At 42.5% G+C, this 17,855-nt stretch overlaps 2 protein-coding genes across 2 annotated transcripts; one reads left to right on the top strand and one right to left on the bottom strand.

The window, feature by feature from the left end:
* The first annotated feature begins 7,097 nt into the window (after positions 1–7,097).
* Positions 7,098–9,415, top strand: LOC139628400 (regulator of G-protein signaling 9-binding protein). The gene has a single exon (XM_071490035.1). It carries the CDS (start codon positions 7,741–7,743, stop codon positions 8,482–8,484), a length of 744 nt encoding a protein of 247 aa, XP_071346136.1. The 5' UTR covers positions 7,098–7,740; the 3' UTR covers positions 8,485–9,415.
* A 3,338-nt stretch (positions 9,416–12,753) lies between these two features.
* Positions 12,754–16,332, bottom strand: nudt19 (nudix (nucleoside diphosphate linked moiety X)-type motif 19). Its single transcript, XM_071489784.1, has 3 exons — positions 15,476–16,332; positions 14,511–14,718; positions 12,754–13,962 (listed from the first exon to the last, which is right to left on the bottom strand). Exons 1-3 carry the CDS (start codon positions 16,214–16,216, stop codon positions 13,745–13,747), a joined length of 1,167 nt encoding a protein of 388 aa, XP_071345885.1. The 5' UTR covers positions 16,217–16,332; the 3' UTR covers positions 12,754–13,744.
* Between the last annotated feature and the right edge of the window lie 1,523 nt (positions 16,333–17,855).

Genomic DNA, 17,855 nt, shown 5'->3' with positions numbered 1-17,855 from the left:
TAAGATAACAGTACTTGATTTAGCTGATCTTAAAAAAGGGTATAGGGAATAAATTAATACACATAAGTCTATTGAATAGATATCACACATGTTATCTGACAGTTCCTGAGTGAGATTTGTTAATTCTTTAATCCATTAATATGTCAGTTTAATCATGATAACTGAAATGAAACCTTCAGATTGAGGATGAAGATGAGTTATTGTTGTGTTCTCTCTATTTATAAAGGCATTGATTGCAGGATGTAATATTTATAAATCTGTATGTATGCAATTGTCAGTGGCATGGAGTTCAAACATCACATGACCCGGTGCCTTTTACCGTCCAATTCTGCTAATGCAATGGGGTGACTGCCCACAACCATCTGTCTATATGCTGTATATATAAAAGAAAAATGTATGCATTCAAACCCTCCTTCAGACCCATAAACAGAACTGAGAGATGGCAAACTGGCAGAATATCAGAGCATATGTATGAAAGTTGCCATTTGCCACTTGTCCACAGTGGCATGAAGACTGACACAGACCCAGGCCATGATGGAATGGCCTTTAACCTTGCACAGGCTTATCCCTGCTGTATCCACCTTCGCCTCGCCCAACCACAAATCCAACCCAGAAGCCTTTTAGAGGGGATTTTCTGAGAAGGGCAATCTGTTGGCTTTTCTAAAAGTGCAAGAGTAAAAGAGACCTTTCACCCTCCAGGCCATCAGCTTTCCTTGTATGTTTATTTGCTGGGTGAACATCACAAAACGCCTGGCTGGAGTGTAATGAGAATTACAAAACTGTAACAGATAACAGCTCAAGATTGTTAAAGGTCACCAACGTATCTCTCTTATTAACTATTGAGTGCTCTTACAGTGTATTGTTGTGGTGGAGCTGAATGTCTTTTGAGGGTCTGGTGAAGGACATGCATTGTTTCCTCCTTTCACTGCATTCTATTTTGTGCAGAAAGGGACAGGTACAATGGAATACATTAAGGCTTCAGTGAGAGGAGCCATCGGACCAACAAATACCTCCTTCACACACATGCACGCCACACAATGCAGTGGAGAGAGACAGGAAAGGTGGGCGACAGACAGTCTGTGAATGGCATGGGTCCTGTTGGGTCTGTTATGCTAATGTTTTTTCCCCAACCATGTTCACTCTTGCCAAACCTTCCATGGATTCTCCGGAGTTTACCTTGATGTGACAGGATTAGAGCTAAGCCTTGACCCAGCTGGTGCCGGGGATCCTTTTGGTTCACCTCAGTTTAGCACTGAGAGTGTACTATATACTGCAGCGCACTAGAGAGGCTTACCCTGCTCAACATAAAAAAACAAAAAAACAAAAAAACATCCATGCTTTAGTCAGCCCATTCATTATGACTACTGGCTGAGGAAATCTAGATTCTGTTATTTAATAAAGATTTTCTTCTACCTTAGCACAAAGACTAGAAACAGGGAGCGAGAAAGCTAACTGGGTTCTGTCAAATGCAAACAAAATCTGTTTACCAGCACCTCTATATATATATTATAGCAGTGATATTCAAAAAATTAAATATCGATAACAATGTAATAATACACATAGGATAATATCTTGATGGCAGACGCTCGGTCTTGTAGATCTTTTGTTTATCAGTTAATCTGGTTGCCTTTTCACTGTCCATTTCATGTCCAAGTTTAAATTGTTCTTTATATGCTTCTGCACAGTTATGGTTACAGACTCTCTCACAATCTCCCTAAACTCATATATTATTTATTTGCCAAAAGCAGAGAAAACGCACAATGGTTAAAGACAAATTTGACTTTAAGCAGTATTGTAGTTTTTTTCAAATTTTCTACAGATATTGTGATAATATTATTATCCTGAGTTCGTTTGGCCATGCACGATAATTGTGTTGTGAAAAACTGATAACACGACAGCCCTGAGTAAAAATCATGTAAAAACATTAATTCGCTGTTTTCCAAGTAGTTATGGGCCGGACTATTCCTATGTGCTGGGTCCTGACAATCATGAAATACTCACACACAACTTGTAAAATGTGATTCATAAAATCTTCAGTCTCTGGTTTTTGTATCAGTTTAACAAACAAGATATAATGTGTTAAATGCTGAGTTCAGAGGTGCTGGTAGATCCATTTTGACTTCATCTTTAGGATAACAAAATAACAAAAAGGTGGCTTTTTATCAGGTTCAGTTTGCTTTCTCACACTCACATTACACACACACACACACACACACACACACACACACACACACACACACCACCCTTCCTGAGTGCTACATCACATTTTCCACAATCAATACAAAGTTTATATGAGAGGCTTTTATGGTATGGTAAGCTTAGCTTTTATTTTCATGGGGAGTCGAGAGAGGAACATTATTGTGTGTGTGTGTGTGTTTAAAGTCAAGGCTGAGTGGAGATCCTCCTCAGTCTGGACCTTCACAGAGTTGAAGCGTGAGTCACGGTTCACCCCACTGCTGCGTGCTGCGCTGTGTAAGGGACCACATAGTGGATGAGGGACATCAATAATTCAACAAAGACAGACTTCCTCTTTCTCTGGTTCTCTCCGTCCCTCTCTCTTTCCCCAGTGCTCTGCCTCTGTTTCTAACTGACTGAATCTTCCTCGTGCTTCCACAAACAGCCTCCACCTCTGGGCTCCCTCACCCCCCTACCTCTCTGCTCACCATCCCAAACCACTTAAAATAAGCTGCAACACGCTTCCAAATCTAAATCTGAGGCCCAGGCAAGTAATCTTTGGCTTTTAAGGGATTTTTTTCTACACTAGTAACAAGACATCAAGTCAGCTTTTCGTGATCATGTAAGATTAAACAGGCTTCAAAGATTCTGATCCTGTTCTGGACACTTTATCAGCAGTGGTGAGCCTCACTAAGTAAGATGTAAAACTTGGAAGAGTCTAATGAGTGGTGAGTTTAGGAGATGATATTTTGATCACACAGTAGCTCAGTGGTCTATAGTCACTGCAAGAAGGTCCTGGACTTGAACCATGCATGTTAGGTTGGACTCCAGAGTAATTCATCAGTAAACATTTAGCTTGGATTCGTTTTTGTCAGAGTAACATCATTGTTGTCTGGGTTGTTTGGGTGAAGCTACCAAATTCACCCCAGTCTCACATTATCTGTGAAAGTATAATGTTCAACGCCATGATCTCAAGCAAACGTCATGGAAGGTTGGAAAATAGTAGGGTAGTGGTTAGCAGTAGTAAAAAAACATACAGAATATAATATCTTGTAAATTAGCTAAAACATGTAAAAACGCCAGCATGATATGACTTGGTACATTTGACGTTACAGTATGACCATCTGACAGGTGGAACAAATCCAACATGCCTTTTGTTAAATGATGTAACACAGATACATTTCTGATGCGACATTTAGTAGTGCCAAAACATTATGGTGACTGTAACAGCCCAAACTTGGTGTCTGCCTTATCTCGAAAGAATACGTTGATGTTAGAGGAAAGTGCAGTCAGTGCAGGAGCTTTTTACTGGGATTATCAGGAGGGCTGACAGAGGTTGTTCAAGAATTTTCTGATGTGTTTGTCCAGGGCATTATTGCGCTTTGAGAGGAAACATCTTTATGTCTGTCCCCTTTTGATCATTATCTCTCACTCGTGAGTGCCCGTGAGCTCCATTTCCTGCCTAAAACATTGATTCCATATGATGAAAATGCCCGAGGGAGAGACACAACCTCCATTAAAAGATACATTAGTGGGTATTATACTGCTAATCCCAAGACCTTTAGGAACCTGATAATCTGGATTATGGAATTTTTAGATCATTTTATTGCAGCAGTTGTAGACCCCCAACCATATACCAAGTTATTTTTCTCTCCTTTGGTTTCCTCTATATCTCGACCTCTTGAATCTGGGGGTGCTTTTGCTCATCTTTCATTTTAATTCCAAGATCCTGGTGTTGTCAATACATGTCTCTGCCAAGCACACATATATTCTTATTTCAGGACAATGCGTGGTATCATATAGTATAATCCAAATTAGGTTTTATGAAAAAAATATTTTGACACAATTTGTGTCCACAGGGTTGAAGGTTAATAGCCAGCTCCACTCGGTGAGCTGGGGGCTTTGCACGTAAAAATGTGAAACAAATTTAGTCTTCGGGTCCCTGATTTGAACAAATATGGCCCCATTTACAAATGGGGGAAGAGATGGAACATCTCCAAATGCTGTTTGATAATGGTGCCACGTTAATAAAGTCTGCCATCCAAGGAGTCCACCCAACAACCTGGACTGTCATTTTCAATTTACAGTATTATACCTCTCACATGGTCCACTTAACCTGCCTTAAACACATTATATGTAGTTTTCTGCCACTAGGAGTCCCTTAATCAAAACAATAACAAAATATGAAGGTTGGTGACATTGTGAAGAAGTGTGGGATGATGGGAGTTGTTGTCTTCACCACCATTGCTGTCATTGCCGTCAGCTTCCCTTGGTTAAGATTCCTTCAGTGTCAATCGTTCAGGACATTTTTACGGAGAGCTGAATTATCTGTAGAGGCTCCTCCTCTCGAAAGCAAATGGACCAGGTGATTAAAACTGGTAAAAACATAAACATGAATAAAGCAGTTTCACGTTAAAATCAGTGTTTCTCCAATGTTCGAAGGACACAGGAGCTCTTGGAGGGGGGGGGGGGGGGGGGTTCTTGGATATCCTAAACTCCTTAATCCAGTTATAATTCATAACTAAAAAATGACCAAGATCTAAAAAGTGTGTTGTAAAAATGTAAATTAAAACTGTGTAAGAAGTCAATTTTGACCACTTCTGACAGACAACTACAATGCTGATACATTTGCAAAGAAGATGTGATGCCACTGACAGGCCACCAAATGAAACGGACCGTTACCTTGATTAAAATCACATATTTCGGTAGGTTTGAAAACGGATGGAAACATTTGGGATACAGTATATAACATAAGTCTAGTTGTCTTTAAACATTGTGGAAAGGTCACAAATTATACCTTTAAGAGTAATTGTTTTGAAATACTATCTGATGCAGGTCAACTGATCTCTACACTACAGTTTGCAATGAAATTTATCTGATGTTCTCCATGTCTTGGATATTCAAACTGTGCTGCCAAGATCTTGACAAATCAATGTTTTGGTAAACCAAATGATGGTTGGGTAAACCTTGGCTTAATTTTATGAGATATGCAGGTCAAGTCTGTTTTATTTTTAATTTCATCACTGTAAAGAGAATAATAACATCTGGAGCTGCTCCTTATCTTGTTACTCTTCTCTGTGTAACAGCCAACCACAGAGAGCCCCTGCACAGGAAATCACAGTTTTCCATGATGTGTTCACTTAGAGCAATCAGACCACAGCAAGTCTGACTCATCCTCACACTTGAATCTAACAGACCAGCTTATCAGCAATCTTATTATAGAAACGCAGAGAGACAGACACTGCAGCCAGTTTTACAATGTAATCCTGCAATTCTGCCTTTATGCCATTAGCAGTTCGATCTAAAGGTGACAAAGTCGAGACTGAAGAGATTGAAACTGTCAACAGGGTGTGGTACATACTTTTGATTTTTAATTCAGGATTGAAATAACTCCTTGCAACATACTTGCTATTTTTTTTTTTATAAGGAAAGACATCACACTGTGTAAAATTCAAAGATCATCAAAAAAATTAATTGTTCAATAAAAAAACAAGCAAACAAACTTGGATGGATGCATTGAATTAGAATAATATGATTTCATAGTAGGCTTCACTTTAAAAAACACAAACAAGAAATTAGCTCTATAAAGGCCATCAGGCCTCCTCTAATCATTCACGTTGTTCTTGCAATGAATCAAATCTCATGAATTTTTCTGCTGACAACAGCTGAGCTGAAAGAGCATATACAACACAGGAGACATTGAGAATCACTGTTGATAATTCAGTAACTGAATACCTTGTGGAGAAATAACTGAGGAGCGCCTGCCAAGAGGTGAGAGGTTGCCATGGAAACATATTGAAAGGAAAGAAGATCCATTTGCTAAGATCTTAACAAAACATCTGACTCAGCCCAGATATTTGTTATTAGTCATATTTGCCAGCAGTTCAGATAAATGGAGTTTACAGTCTAAATAGAGCAGAGACACATATACCAAGATTACATTTATCTTATAAAATGGGCAGTTAGTGTAGTGTGCATGTTAGTCCATAGGTAATTATGCACAAAACTGATAACGTTTCAACGAGTTAGTGAAACTGATCTTCTTCAAACTAGGAATAAATTGAATGAAAGAAAAAAAAATTCCCATGCCAGGGAAAATGCCATTTCACGTAAAATAAGCCACCCTCAGTTCCTCACGCATCCTCTGCACTTCAGTCCATTAGCTTGACACTGCAGTCACTGGATCATTAGGCCTCATCCCCTTCAATAATGCAAAAAGAGCAAACCAGGCAAACACCACACAGCCTTATCTGCCTCTTGCCTCTTAACACAGCAGGATTCAACAAGGTAAAGAACACATTATCCAACCGACAGGGTGCAACAGCTGGCATCCTCCATGGCTGTAAACTGTGCGCTGGCGGGTGTGTGTCTAACTGACTGTATGTTGTGCAACTATGCAAAAAAGTACAGAATAAATGAATACTCGCGGTATCACTTATGCACTCATCTGACACAGTTATGATCCATTTCCTACACCACTGATAAAATCAAGCAAAAGAAAAGGTAATCACATGAGAGGAGCACTGACAACAGTTGCTCCTGCTTTTAAACCTGCGCTCCTTGATTCTGCAGACCTGAATCTCAAAATCACATCAGCCTAGTTAACATCTTGTCAGCCATCAGCCATTGCTTCACTTAGCTCCGGAAATAGCTGTCAACACATGCAGGGATCCTGATGACAAATGGCAGATAGGTTAGGGCTTTGTGACTTGACATCGCCGCTGAGAGGCATCACAGCCCTGCCCACCTTAGGGACTGAGCAGCCAATGGCAGGATGCATTGACTGCGCGACCAAACCAATGGGAGCAGGGCTGCTTTGTTCCCCTGCCTGCCTCTCCAGCTGGTTGCTGAATGGCTCTGTTTTGTGCGCACATGTGACCGCGGAAGGCGCTCACTGGTATTTAAACATCATCGATTGGGTGCTGAAGTGGACAGCTCCCCATCCAGATTCACTATCCAACACCAAAACACAATGGCTGGTTTGACTCCCAGTTACATGGTCGCTCTGAAGCCCCTTTCTCTTCTTCAACTCTGAATGAAGATTCTCCATTTTCCCAGCCGTCCAACATCTTTCAGTATTTAAGGACTCATTTTAAGCTGCCGACGAGAGAGGCGCCGTTGTAACTACACAAACAGCAGTTAGGTGGATGTTTCGACACCTGTAGCTGAACCTGGATCGCAGTCTCATAAGAAAAGGAGGAGGTTCGGATTGTTTCACATCCATCTGCCTCCATCCGTCCTGCAGGAGAGGCGCTCCGGCGCCGTTTGATCTCGAGTGGTGAGGCGCAAAGGTAGTCTAAAGCCATAACGGACGCATTAATTTCTAAGCCGCTCTCTGTGCCTGCTTGCAGACAGGAAAGAGCATGGATAGAGAGGCATTTGCTCTGAATAGCGCGTTGAGGGGATTTGTAGAGCTGGGGTTGTGATCCCGTGGAAACTAAACTAGGGACAACATCTAAAGCACTATTACTGACAGCTCGCCATTTCTCCTCAAGCCTCTTTTGCTTATTTCGTCGTTTTGAGGAGGATATAGATAATTTTTTTTTTTTTTTTTAAAAAGAAGTCATGGGGAAAGAGGAGTGCAAAACAATGCTGGACGCTTTGAACAAAGTGACCGCCTGTTACAGGCATCTGGTCATCGCCCTGGGAAGCACCTCGGACTCGCAGAACCTGCGAGAGGAGCTGAAGAGGACCCGCAAGAAGGCCCAGGAGCTGGCCGTGGCCAACAGGACTAAACTGACCTCTCTGCTCAAAGACAAGACCATCAGCAAAGAGGACCGGGCTGAGTACGAGCGCCTATGGGTGCTGTTCTCGAGCAGCATGGAGCTCCTGGAGGTGGACATGAAAAGGTCCCTGGAGATAGGGCAGGATTTCCCCCTCAAGGTGCCGACGAGACACCTTATCCAGACGGGGATGACCGGCAGCACCACCACCGTGGCGGCCCGGGCAATGAGCGTGCAGAACATGAAGTACGAGGCGGACAGCAACATCGACACGGCGGACCTGAGGGACCTGCAGTCCGAGATCTCCCAGGTGAGCCAGATGATGGAGGAGATGGAGATGAAGGTGCAGGTGGCGCCATGGGCCGTCGAGGCGAAGCAGGAGGCAGGAGCGGAGCTCAAGTCCAACATGAGTGTCGGAAATTCCTCCGTGGGTGTCATCTCCATCTGCGAAGAGGAGCCGAAAGAAGAGGAAGGCGGCGGCGGCAGCAGGGGTTCCGGCGTCGGATCGATATGCGCCGTACTTGTGTTCTTTGTCATCCTTACTGTCGCCGTGGTTCTGGGATATTTGGTCATCAATATGTCCTGAAGTGTCACCCTGAAGGATACCCTGCGAGGCTGCCCACAGGAGCGACACCGTGGGTACAGAGCCGACAGCTCCACGACAGAGAGCGAGCTTTTTGTGGGTTTGAGAGGAGCTGGAAAAATGTGGACAAGTTATTAATCTTTCTCGGATTCGTGAATGTATTGGGCGGAGTTGAGAAGTTGCACTAGATAAAATGTAGAACAATATAGCCACTCGGGGGAACTGGACGATGCACAAATAAGTATTTTGAAGGGCCAATGGGTCGTGTATTTTTGGAGGTGGGGGATGAAAAGACATAAAATTACGTGACAGTGTCTGGCCATCAGGATGATATAAACAACACGTAATCCAAGTGGATTAGTGGAAAAGCTCAAGCATAAATGTAGCCTGCTGTTAAGTATTCCCCCTGATGTGCTGCTGATTGATGCTTTAAATTTATGATTTCAATCCAGCAAAGTCAGATGTGTTCAAAGGAGCAGGGGTGGGGTGGGGGGTGGGGGGGGGGTGGGGGGCATCTAGTCAGAGAAGTAGGACCACGTAAAACTAATACAGCCACCGTCAACAGTTAACCTTTGCTCTTCACATCACACAGACTGGATGTGAACGAATCTGCACTGTTCTCCACACTTGTTAGCACAGTTTTTTAATACATCATAAAATCTGTATAGCCAGATTGTAGTAGGCCTGCATCTTACTTCATTGCATCAAATCACAATGTGCTACATGAGAGCCTTTGGACCTATGAGACTTCCAGTCTTTTAAAAATGCACCCATTCACTGTAAGCCTGTTCTTGTTCCTTTACAGGTTCTTTCATGCAAACAGTGTTGAATGTATACATTGCAACATGTGAATAGAGGGTTTGTACATACAGTCTACTGCTGTGACAGATAATGTACATACTCAAGTATATTTATTATAATAAAATTTTGAAAACACACTTGAAAACCTGCTTGTAGTTTGGAGAAATAGTTCCGCAGGTGCTTTACAAGACAACGCCAAGGCAGTTTCTTGCACAAAGAATGACCATGCAAGAAGTGAATGACACGTTCTCTTATGCGTATGGCTTTGGGATATTTAAGCTAATGGTTTTAGCCCAGTTTGACTGCATATATCAGATGTGCACAGAGATATTTTAAGTAGAGGATTATAATCTTAGACGTAACCACCCTGGAGTTAAAATAGTGCTTGATTTAAAGTGGAAAGGAGACTAACACAGATACTTTAACTCCCTAATGGTTTTAGATGTAAGAGTCTTTGAGGGTATTTTTGGAATAGTACACAGGTGAGCCAAAGTCCATACTGTGCTATGACTCTTGGGTGGGGGTGGGGGTTGGTTGTCCTGGACAATGGATGGACACAGATGGGTCCAGCAGAACCAATACATATGCTATCTATATGCTATTAAATACCAAAGACTAGCTGATAGCTCACAGCAATAAAAAAAAGCATTTCAAATACTGAGTCAAAATAATTGTGGAGTTTCAAAATTGAATTTTTTTTTACTAAAATGTATTCATGATTTATTTGAAACAAATCTCTATGTGGGTTTTACAGGTGACACAATAGTTTGCATTTGAATTTTCAAAACTGGAAATGGGATGATTAATCCACAGTTAAATTAATGAAACATTCTCCAATTCTATAGTAAATTAACTACATAATTTACTTACTTACTTTATGGTATATTATTATAATTAATAAAATCCCACACTGCATCACCGTTTACAAGGTCTTTGGCAGGAATAAATTTAAAGCCAAGTTTAGGTGTTCTATATTAAAGATATTGGCAGTACTTTAAAAGCCTGTAAAGTGAGTTGTTAAAAAAAATACTGGTAAGAAGTGTTGAGAAGTTACTACGTAGTATCTGTAAGGATTCTCCAAAACAGAGTGACCTCAGGATAAATAAATCCATGTTTCTTCTGATCTACAGCACAGCTGCTGGAAGACATGTTGTTGTCATCTTCATTTCACAAATACATTTTTGGATTTATTGCTAATTGTGCATTTTATTGAAAAGTCTGTTAACATCATAACTGCTTGCAGCCCAACAGGTGCAAATCAAATGAGCTGTAAACTGACTCTAATGATCACATCCCCCATTTTTATACAGTTATACAGTAAATAGTTTCCAGGCGTTTAAAGAACATTCAGCCTTAGTTGCAGGCTGTGAAAGTATATAGAGATCTCACAAGATCAATTTGAATTACAGCCACCCTCCTCCTCAAAGCAGAGGCCCGACTCCTTGTGGGAGTAATGGATTCACTGCAACAAAATTGAATTTTTCTTAGGCCTATAAAAAACTGGCATGTGTAAAATATTCAAGTTGCAGATTGAGATAGCAATCTTTTGGGACATTAAATGTTTATTCCGCAGACCACTTAGATGCCCTTCTCTGTGTTCCAATGTGTTTTATTCCTTGCCGTCTCTCTCTTCTCAGCCCTTTGAGGTTTGAAACCTGTGGAAAAACATTAATAGAATATTGTAAAAAGATAACTGGACTCCTTGTGGCGACCACAGAGCTGAGCAGACTTTTTTGGCAGGACTTTGATGCATGAAAATCAGTGGCATGCTCTGCTCACATCTAATTCACAGTAAGCTCTCTGACATCTTGTTTATCCCCGTTGTCATTTCACAGGGGCGCTGAGCTCTGCTAACAGTGAGTCAGCTCTTAAAATTCACCACAGACTTTCATTGTCATCCAGAGATCCAAAAATATAAAGGTGATTAATTAAACATGAGGAAGAAAGGGAGGAGACTGAAACAGTGGAAGGGATAAAGCTTCCTGAAACACTGTGCTTTAAAATTTGTCCCTCGCGCTTGCTCATGCAAAAGCTCTACTTTAATGCAACTTTGAGACTGTTTCTGCTATGCTGAAATGATTTTGTTGCAATCTCTGTTATGCAAGCTGCTTCTCAAAATAGCCACAGCATTAAAGTTTTAGAGTTATGGGCTTCATTAGGTATAAAAATTTACCCTTTACAGGTGAGTAAACCCACTTCCACATCCACAGTTATTTGGGGGCCTTTAGTTTGAACGTATGCATGAGAGAGCTATTTATTTGCTTCACTGTGTCGCTTGGAAACAAATAAACTGAGCAGACTGGTTCACTGAGAGGCGAGCTGCACACTTGGCAGAGACAGACCACTGCATCATCACCTCATCTGGACGAAGTTAGTGGGTTTCCAAGGCTGTGGGTTGCCATGGAAACCCTCAATGGACTCTCCACCGCAAACAGCACAGAGGATTGAGCAGTGTTATTTCAACTCACCCCCTCTCTGACACCACCATCCTACACACACACACACAGTGCTCTGTGAGGACGGCGGACAGGGGACTAAACCTCATGTTTTCTAATGCAGACAAATTAAATGTGTCAAAGTGTGCCTCATTGTTTTAGGAGAAAATGGTTCAACCAGGTCAGAGTGACATAAGGGTCGGATCAACACCGGCAAACTCTCTGCACATTAGCATCGTTTAAAAAAGCAGAAACATACTGAAAAACAGAGACCTGGTTATGAGTGTCATTGAACTACAGTGACCAGAGTGATGGTGTGTAAATTGAAATTGCATCTACACGGTTACTAGCATGCTTTGTGACAGTAGATGTGAAAATTTGTCAAGCACCCATTGGACTCATTATTTGACCTGTTCCATTCAGTTCATACCTGATGTGCTTTCACATGTAAATCACAAACCATAAGAAGATGTAGTACGCATCACCTAAAAGCAGCATGGGACAGCATCAGTAAAAGGATCAAATTAATAATGAATAAACTGATGTGTTCAATTATAAATTACTTTGTAAATGGCAGACACAGGGTACAACCCATTTGACAGAGATTATTTCTTAAGAGTATATAATTTGCCATGGATACTGCTGTGAGCAGGAAAGACACCCAAAGGTGAAAGGATGGAAGACTTGCAGAGCCCCACCACTGACATATGCACTCCTACAGTGAGGGACCACCACAAACACACACACACACACACACACACACACACACACACGCACACACACACACACACACACACACCACCCTTAGCTCCAGGTGTTGTCTCTAAATCCCTTTGATATAATTGGTAGTCGGCCTGTTACTATGGTTACAAGCTAAATTTGGTCAAAATAAAATGATTACATTATTATTTTCTGTAAAGTGTGGAGCAAAGTAAAGTGTACAGACAAAGTCTGAACAGGAAACTATTTAGTATCTATTTACATGTAAAACTTGATTCTGAACATTTCACCACATGAGTGGACCAAAGAGGTGGGGGGCTGTGGGGATTACGGTTTATTGACACAATAAACAATAACAACATCAGTCAGATTTGAGGTCCTTCAATCAGACAAACCCCAAAAGTTCACACTAAAACAAGTTATGCGTGAACCAACCCAGAAATGAGTATCTGGGTAAAACCAAAACACTAGAAGTCCTGCGTACACTGAGTACAATAAGGCATCTTGCATTTCACTTCACTTTTAAGCACATAAGCCTTTTTTTTTTCAGTTCTCCTTTTTCACTCCGGACCATCGGCCATCCTGGGACCTCTCTCCTGCTCTTGGCTGTCAGTGCCTCATTCCAGATGTTTTGGATCTGGATCTCGGTCCTCCAGGAGTCCCAGCCTCCCCCTTGTCCCTGTCTTCTTCTGTGTGCTTGTTTCCTTCTCCTAGACATGTGACTGATCCGTTAGGGTTTTGCTTCTTTGTGCGTTTGTGTAGTCTGCCCTCTTTACAGGTGTTCATGGTGGAGAGGAGATCATGTGGCTCAGGTCTTATCTGTTGGACCTAGAAGTTGCTTGATATCATCCCACATCATATTCTTCATGTTTGTTTACAGTCTATGTGTTGTCCTGATTGTTCATAGTTCATGGTGTATGTTGTTCTATTCAGTACACACATTTTGCATGTCTGTCCTTGAAGAGGGCTCCATCTGCAGTTACTCTTCATTATCTCTGTAACGCCTCTTGAGTCAAATTTGTGAAATTGAGCTTTACAGATAAAATTTGACTTGACTAATTTATCAATTGTAAATGCATCAGACAAAAACAAACAACAAACAAACAAAAAAAAAAAACCCCAAAACAAGCAAGGAAGCCAGTGAAGGGTGAAAAGAGACAAGCAAACCTTTACAGTCATTAATACAGTCTGGTGCAGACTCACCCAGAAAAACAAATCCAGGCTTATCCATACATAAAAATATTAAAGTAAATCTGTTTTGACAAGGCTTTTTTTCCAGTACATTTTCAGAATAGTGTCGGGGCAATTCAAAGCTGACTTTTTGGGTCATGTGTCAGTGGTGGCTGAACAACCGGCAGTAGGTGGTTGTATCTGGGCGTGATGGTGATCTGTAGAGTTGTGCTATATGGGTCCAAAGTCACCATGCGGTGTAGTGCTGAATCATCCTGAGGATCCTCCAGCTGAGAGTCTGTGCTTGTATCCACTTGAGTCTTTCCTGAAGTGTCCAACGGGTACAGTTTGTCACCTGGGAAGAGTGGAGAGCCCAAGGGAGCAAAAGAAAAGAGCAGACAAAGATATGGGAAATGAGCAAATGATCAGGCTCTGATCACTTAATCACAGAGACCATCTCATAAAACTAATGCCTAATAGTGTTAATATTCACAAAACCCAGTACAGGCATATGTCATATAATAAAAGGGCACACAATATATAATTCTGATCGATGGTTCTCAAGTTTTTTCACATTAAGGACCCCTAAACTGACACAAATTTGACCACGGAGCTCCAGCTGACAAGATTTTTTGCTTTCAGATGTTTTATTACAGAAAGTGTTTGAAACCCGAGACCAAAATAGTCATACGTTCTGTCACTGTGTTTCTTATGGATGGAAATATTGTGAAAATAAATAATTCCCCTTTTTGCTAGGGACCCCAAGGGTAGCTCGACATGGTTCCTGGCGGTCCCCTGCAGAAAGGGGGACTGTGAGAACCACTGTTTTAGATCATGAAACATCAGTTTGGCATTACTGACTGCTGGTTTGAGTGGGGATTACATAAAACAGACAATCAGCACCTGGAAGCAGTGAGATGTGGTGTTCATCTTTTGAGAACACAACAGGCAGCCACTGTTCGCAACCCTCTGTGGCACGCTGGCTGGCAAAGTTGTGGAGGTCATTCAGCACAGGGAAGCGACACATGCGGCTGAGCTCATAGAACTGTGGAGGGGCGATCCACAGCTCCTGTGCCCGGTAGCTCTGCAGGACCTCTGAGGGCGTGGACCACTGAAACACACACAGAGAGTGTTTTACAACTGCACAAGTGACTTTTTCCCCCTTTATTTAGTACATCAAATGGCACTTCATAATATAGTTTCCTTAAACTTGATCAGCTGTTATAATTAGCAACAGAAACTGCACAATTTTTGCGTAATTGACACACAATGAAAACTGAATTCAGAGATTTTTAATATCTTAAATTATACGACAACTTCTGAAATCTTTTAACTTAGAGCAAAGGGAAACTTTTGAACCATATAACTGGAAGCAAACTGAGTCATTTGGGGAAATGGATTATATCAGTTTTCATTTCAAAGACATGCTCAGTCATCTTCTGACCTGTTATTTCCCAGAATTGTTAATAACACCTGTTTTATCTGTGCTCTTTGGTTACATCTAAAAAAAAACAAAAAAAACAAACAAAAAACAAAACAAAATAAAACCAAACAAAACACATGGAAATCAGCATGTTTGAATTGATGATTTAATTCTGATAAGCTTGTGAGCTGCAGCAGCGGTAACCTTTAGGTTACTCTTTCGGTTCAGTTCACTTAGCCTTTTAAATCCCACCTGAAAAACTAGATTTTTGAATTTCATTAACTATTTATATGACTACATGATAGCTTTGTTGTGTGCCTATTTATTTTCACGTTCACCCATTTCACTGTATTCCTAAAACAAACATCTGGCAAGCACTTTTGGTCAGCACTTGATGTGTTTTTAAATGTGATCAATAAATAAACTGGCTTGAGTCCCGCATCACCTGAAAGCGCACTATCTCCTTTTCATCCTGCAGCGTGTGCGGGGTCTCCTGCAGGCAGCACATGAAGAAAGCGGTGTCAAACCTCGTCCCACCGTACCGGCCCACTGGAGTCAGCCAGTTTCCCCATTCGTGTAGAGCCCAGATGTTGGGCAGCACCTCCAGCTCTCTGCACATCCTGATGAAGTTGGAGGGGTTTTGGTTCACCAGAGCCCTCCACCTGGTGAGCTCACTGCCGCAGTGTCGTGCTCGGCCGGCGGCGCCTTCCTCCGGGTGGGACACGACCAGCAGCACGCCAGACTCCTCAAACGTCTCCCTCAGGGCGCAGATCCTGAAGGCGACATCTCCCGGGACAGGAGAGCCCAGCTTCAGTCGGTCCGTGGCAAAGATCGGGGGTCTGGTCTCCGCCGGTTGTTTGACACTTCTCAAACCAAAACTGGGAGAATTTCCGAGAGGCTTGAAAACGTCCAGCCACTCACTGGAGAAGTCCGCAGGGTCCACCATGCCCCCGGGAAACACATACGCATTGGGCATGAATCCACTTTTACTGCTTCGTTTTAGCAGCAAGACGTCGTAATCAAAGCGGGACCTGTGCGGCAGGTGCGCCCGCCCACAGCCGCCGCCGGCCGGTGAGCCCCCGGCTGTCCGCGGCGTCCTTGACGGCAAACTGTCCGCAGCGAGCCCGTGGCCCGCGGCTAAAATGAGAGTGGCCGCCTCCTTCCAGTGCTTCAGAGTGGTGTTCATCCTCAAACTGCGACCGCGATACTGTCAATCTTCACTCAGTGTTTCTGAAAGTTACAGTCCTTCGTCCCGTTTGTGGCGGGGGTGGAAGTGACGTAGTAGAGACCAACGCAAGCTGCTATCGCCCCCTACAGGCCGGAGGACCACAGCGCCGGAGGCACACCACCAGCTGGGCCAGGAGGGTCAGACAGCCCAGCAGGTGTCAACTGAGAGGGGGCTGACACTGGACAATAACACTGCGTTAGGTTTTTTTGTTTATTTATTTATTTTTTACTCAAAGATTCATTTATTCATTCTAAAACATATCATACACTGTAATATTGCACATTTGTGATAAACCATGTAGCCTAGCAGATGAAAAACTGTGTTACGTTTTCTATCACCGAGCATTATATAAATTAATTTAAATTTAACAGCATGTTAGTGCTGCCTTGTAATTGTAATAAACCTTGTTTGGATCTAAGATGTTAGAGCGCCCGCACACGGTCTCTAAACTGTGCACACACACAAATTTAGGGGGAAAATTATTATTTATACATCGTTTGTGCAACAGAGCCTTACACCAGGATGTTGGGACCCGTCTGAGCCCCGTTTCCCCCTGTCTGTCACCTCCATGGGCCTCGGTGTCTGGTATGGGCAACCGCCAATCTCAATGCCTGCACACAGGAACAACACACATTAACCTCTCCCTCTTAGGGCACTGCACTGCAGCTCACACACAAAGCATCCCCACAGGGCACACCACACTGCAGTACTGCAAATTGAATTAATACACTGTGCTATTTAGGGCACACATGCAGCCGCTCACAGGCGTCTACAGCTCGCTCAGCGGCGCCCTCAGTCCCCATGTAAAGGCCCTGGCTGCGTCTTAAAATCGACACAAATATGCAGTGCAAAATAAAACAGGAACCTGTCCCTAACGCCCTCTGCCTATCTTCACCGCCGGCAGCCCTAAACATCATGCGAACGGCAACCACAATGAGTGCAAAATAAGCGAGCGAGCTCGGCTGGGCCTCAGGCCTGTACCATCCACCGAGAGCCGCTTCCCAGAGCACACACACCTCTTCTCCCTGCTCTTTTCATTTCTCTCCTATTGTCTACCACAGCCCCTCCCTCTCACAGGTGCAATCGTTTGCCCTGATCCTCTGAATTCCTCCCCAGCGCACAGCGTCACTCACTACATGACCATTCATTTCCTCTGGATGCTGTTTTGATTAAATGATTGGTCTACAATCCAGGGAGAGGTGTTTCTACTTTGGTGTGAACTTAACCAGGTGAAAAAAAGTTCACTTCAAGTTTCACTGACCAGAGCTACAATAATACCAAGAGTCTGACCCATGGTCCATGCACATTATCACCCCCAACTCTGTTGCTGTAACTTAATAAAATGAAGTATCAAAGTTTAGTAATTAAATATAGTAAATTGTTACTTTCTCGCAAAGCAAAACTTCTGGGGGGAACAGTTTCTTCCTAAATTAGTTAATCTGCAGCACTGAAAGCACACAGTCTTAAAAGCCTGACTTTGTTGCTGTAAATGCACTTAGTCAGATCTTAAGCCCCCATGAATGTGTCTGAAACTTGCAGTCTGTTATTGGTCATAAGTTCTTGTTCTCAGGGTTACTGAGTTCATATAAAAATGTGT

The sequence above is a fragment of the Trachinotus anak genome, unplaced genomic scaffold (genome assembly GCF_046630095.1).
Source record: "Trachinotus anak isolate AG129_WGS33_773 ecotype Australia unplaced genomic scaffold, CSIRO_AGI_Tana_v1 ptg000011l, whole genome shotgun sequence".
NCBI lineage: Eukaryota > Metazoa > Chordata > Actinopteri > Carangiformes > Carangidae > Trachinotus > Trachinotus anak.
Note: the sequence above shows the minus strand (reverse complement) of the source record. Positions and strands in the feature narration are given on the sequence as shown.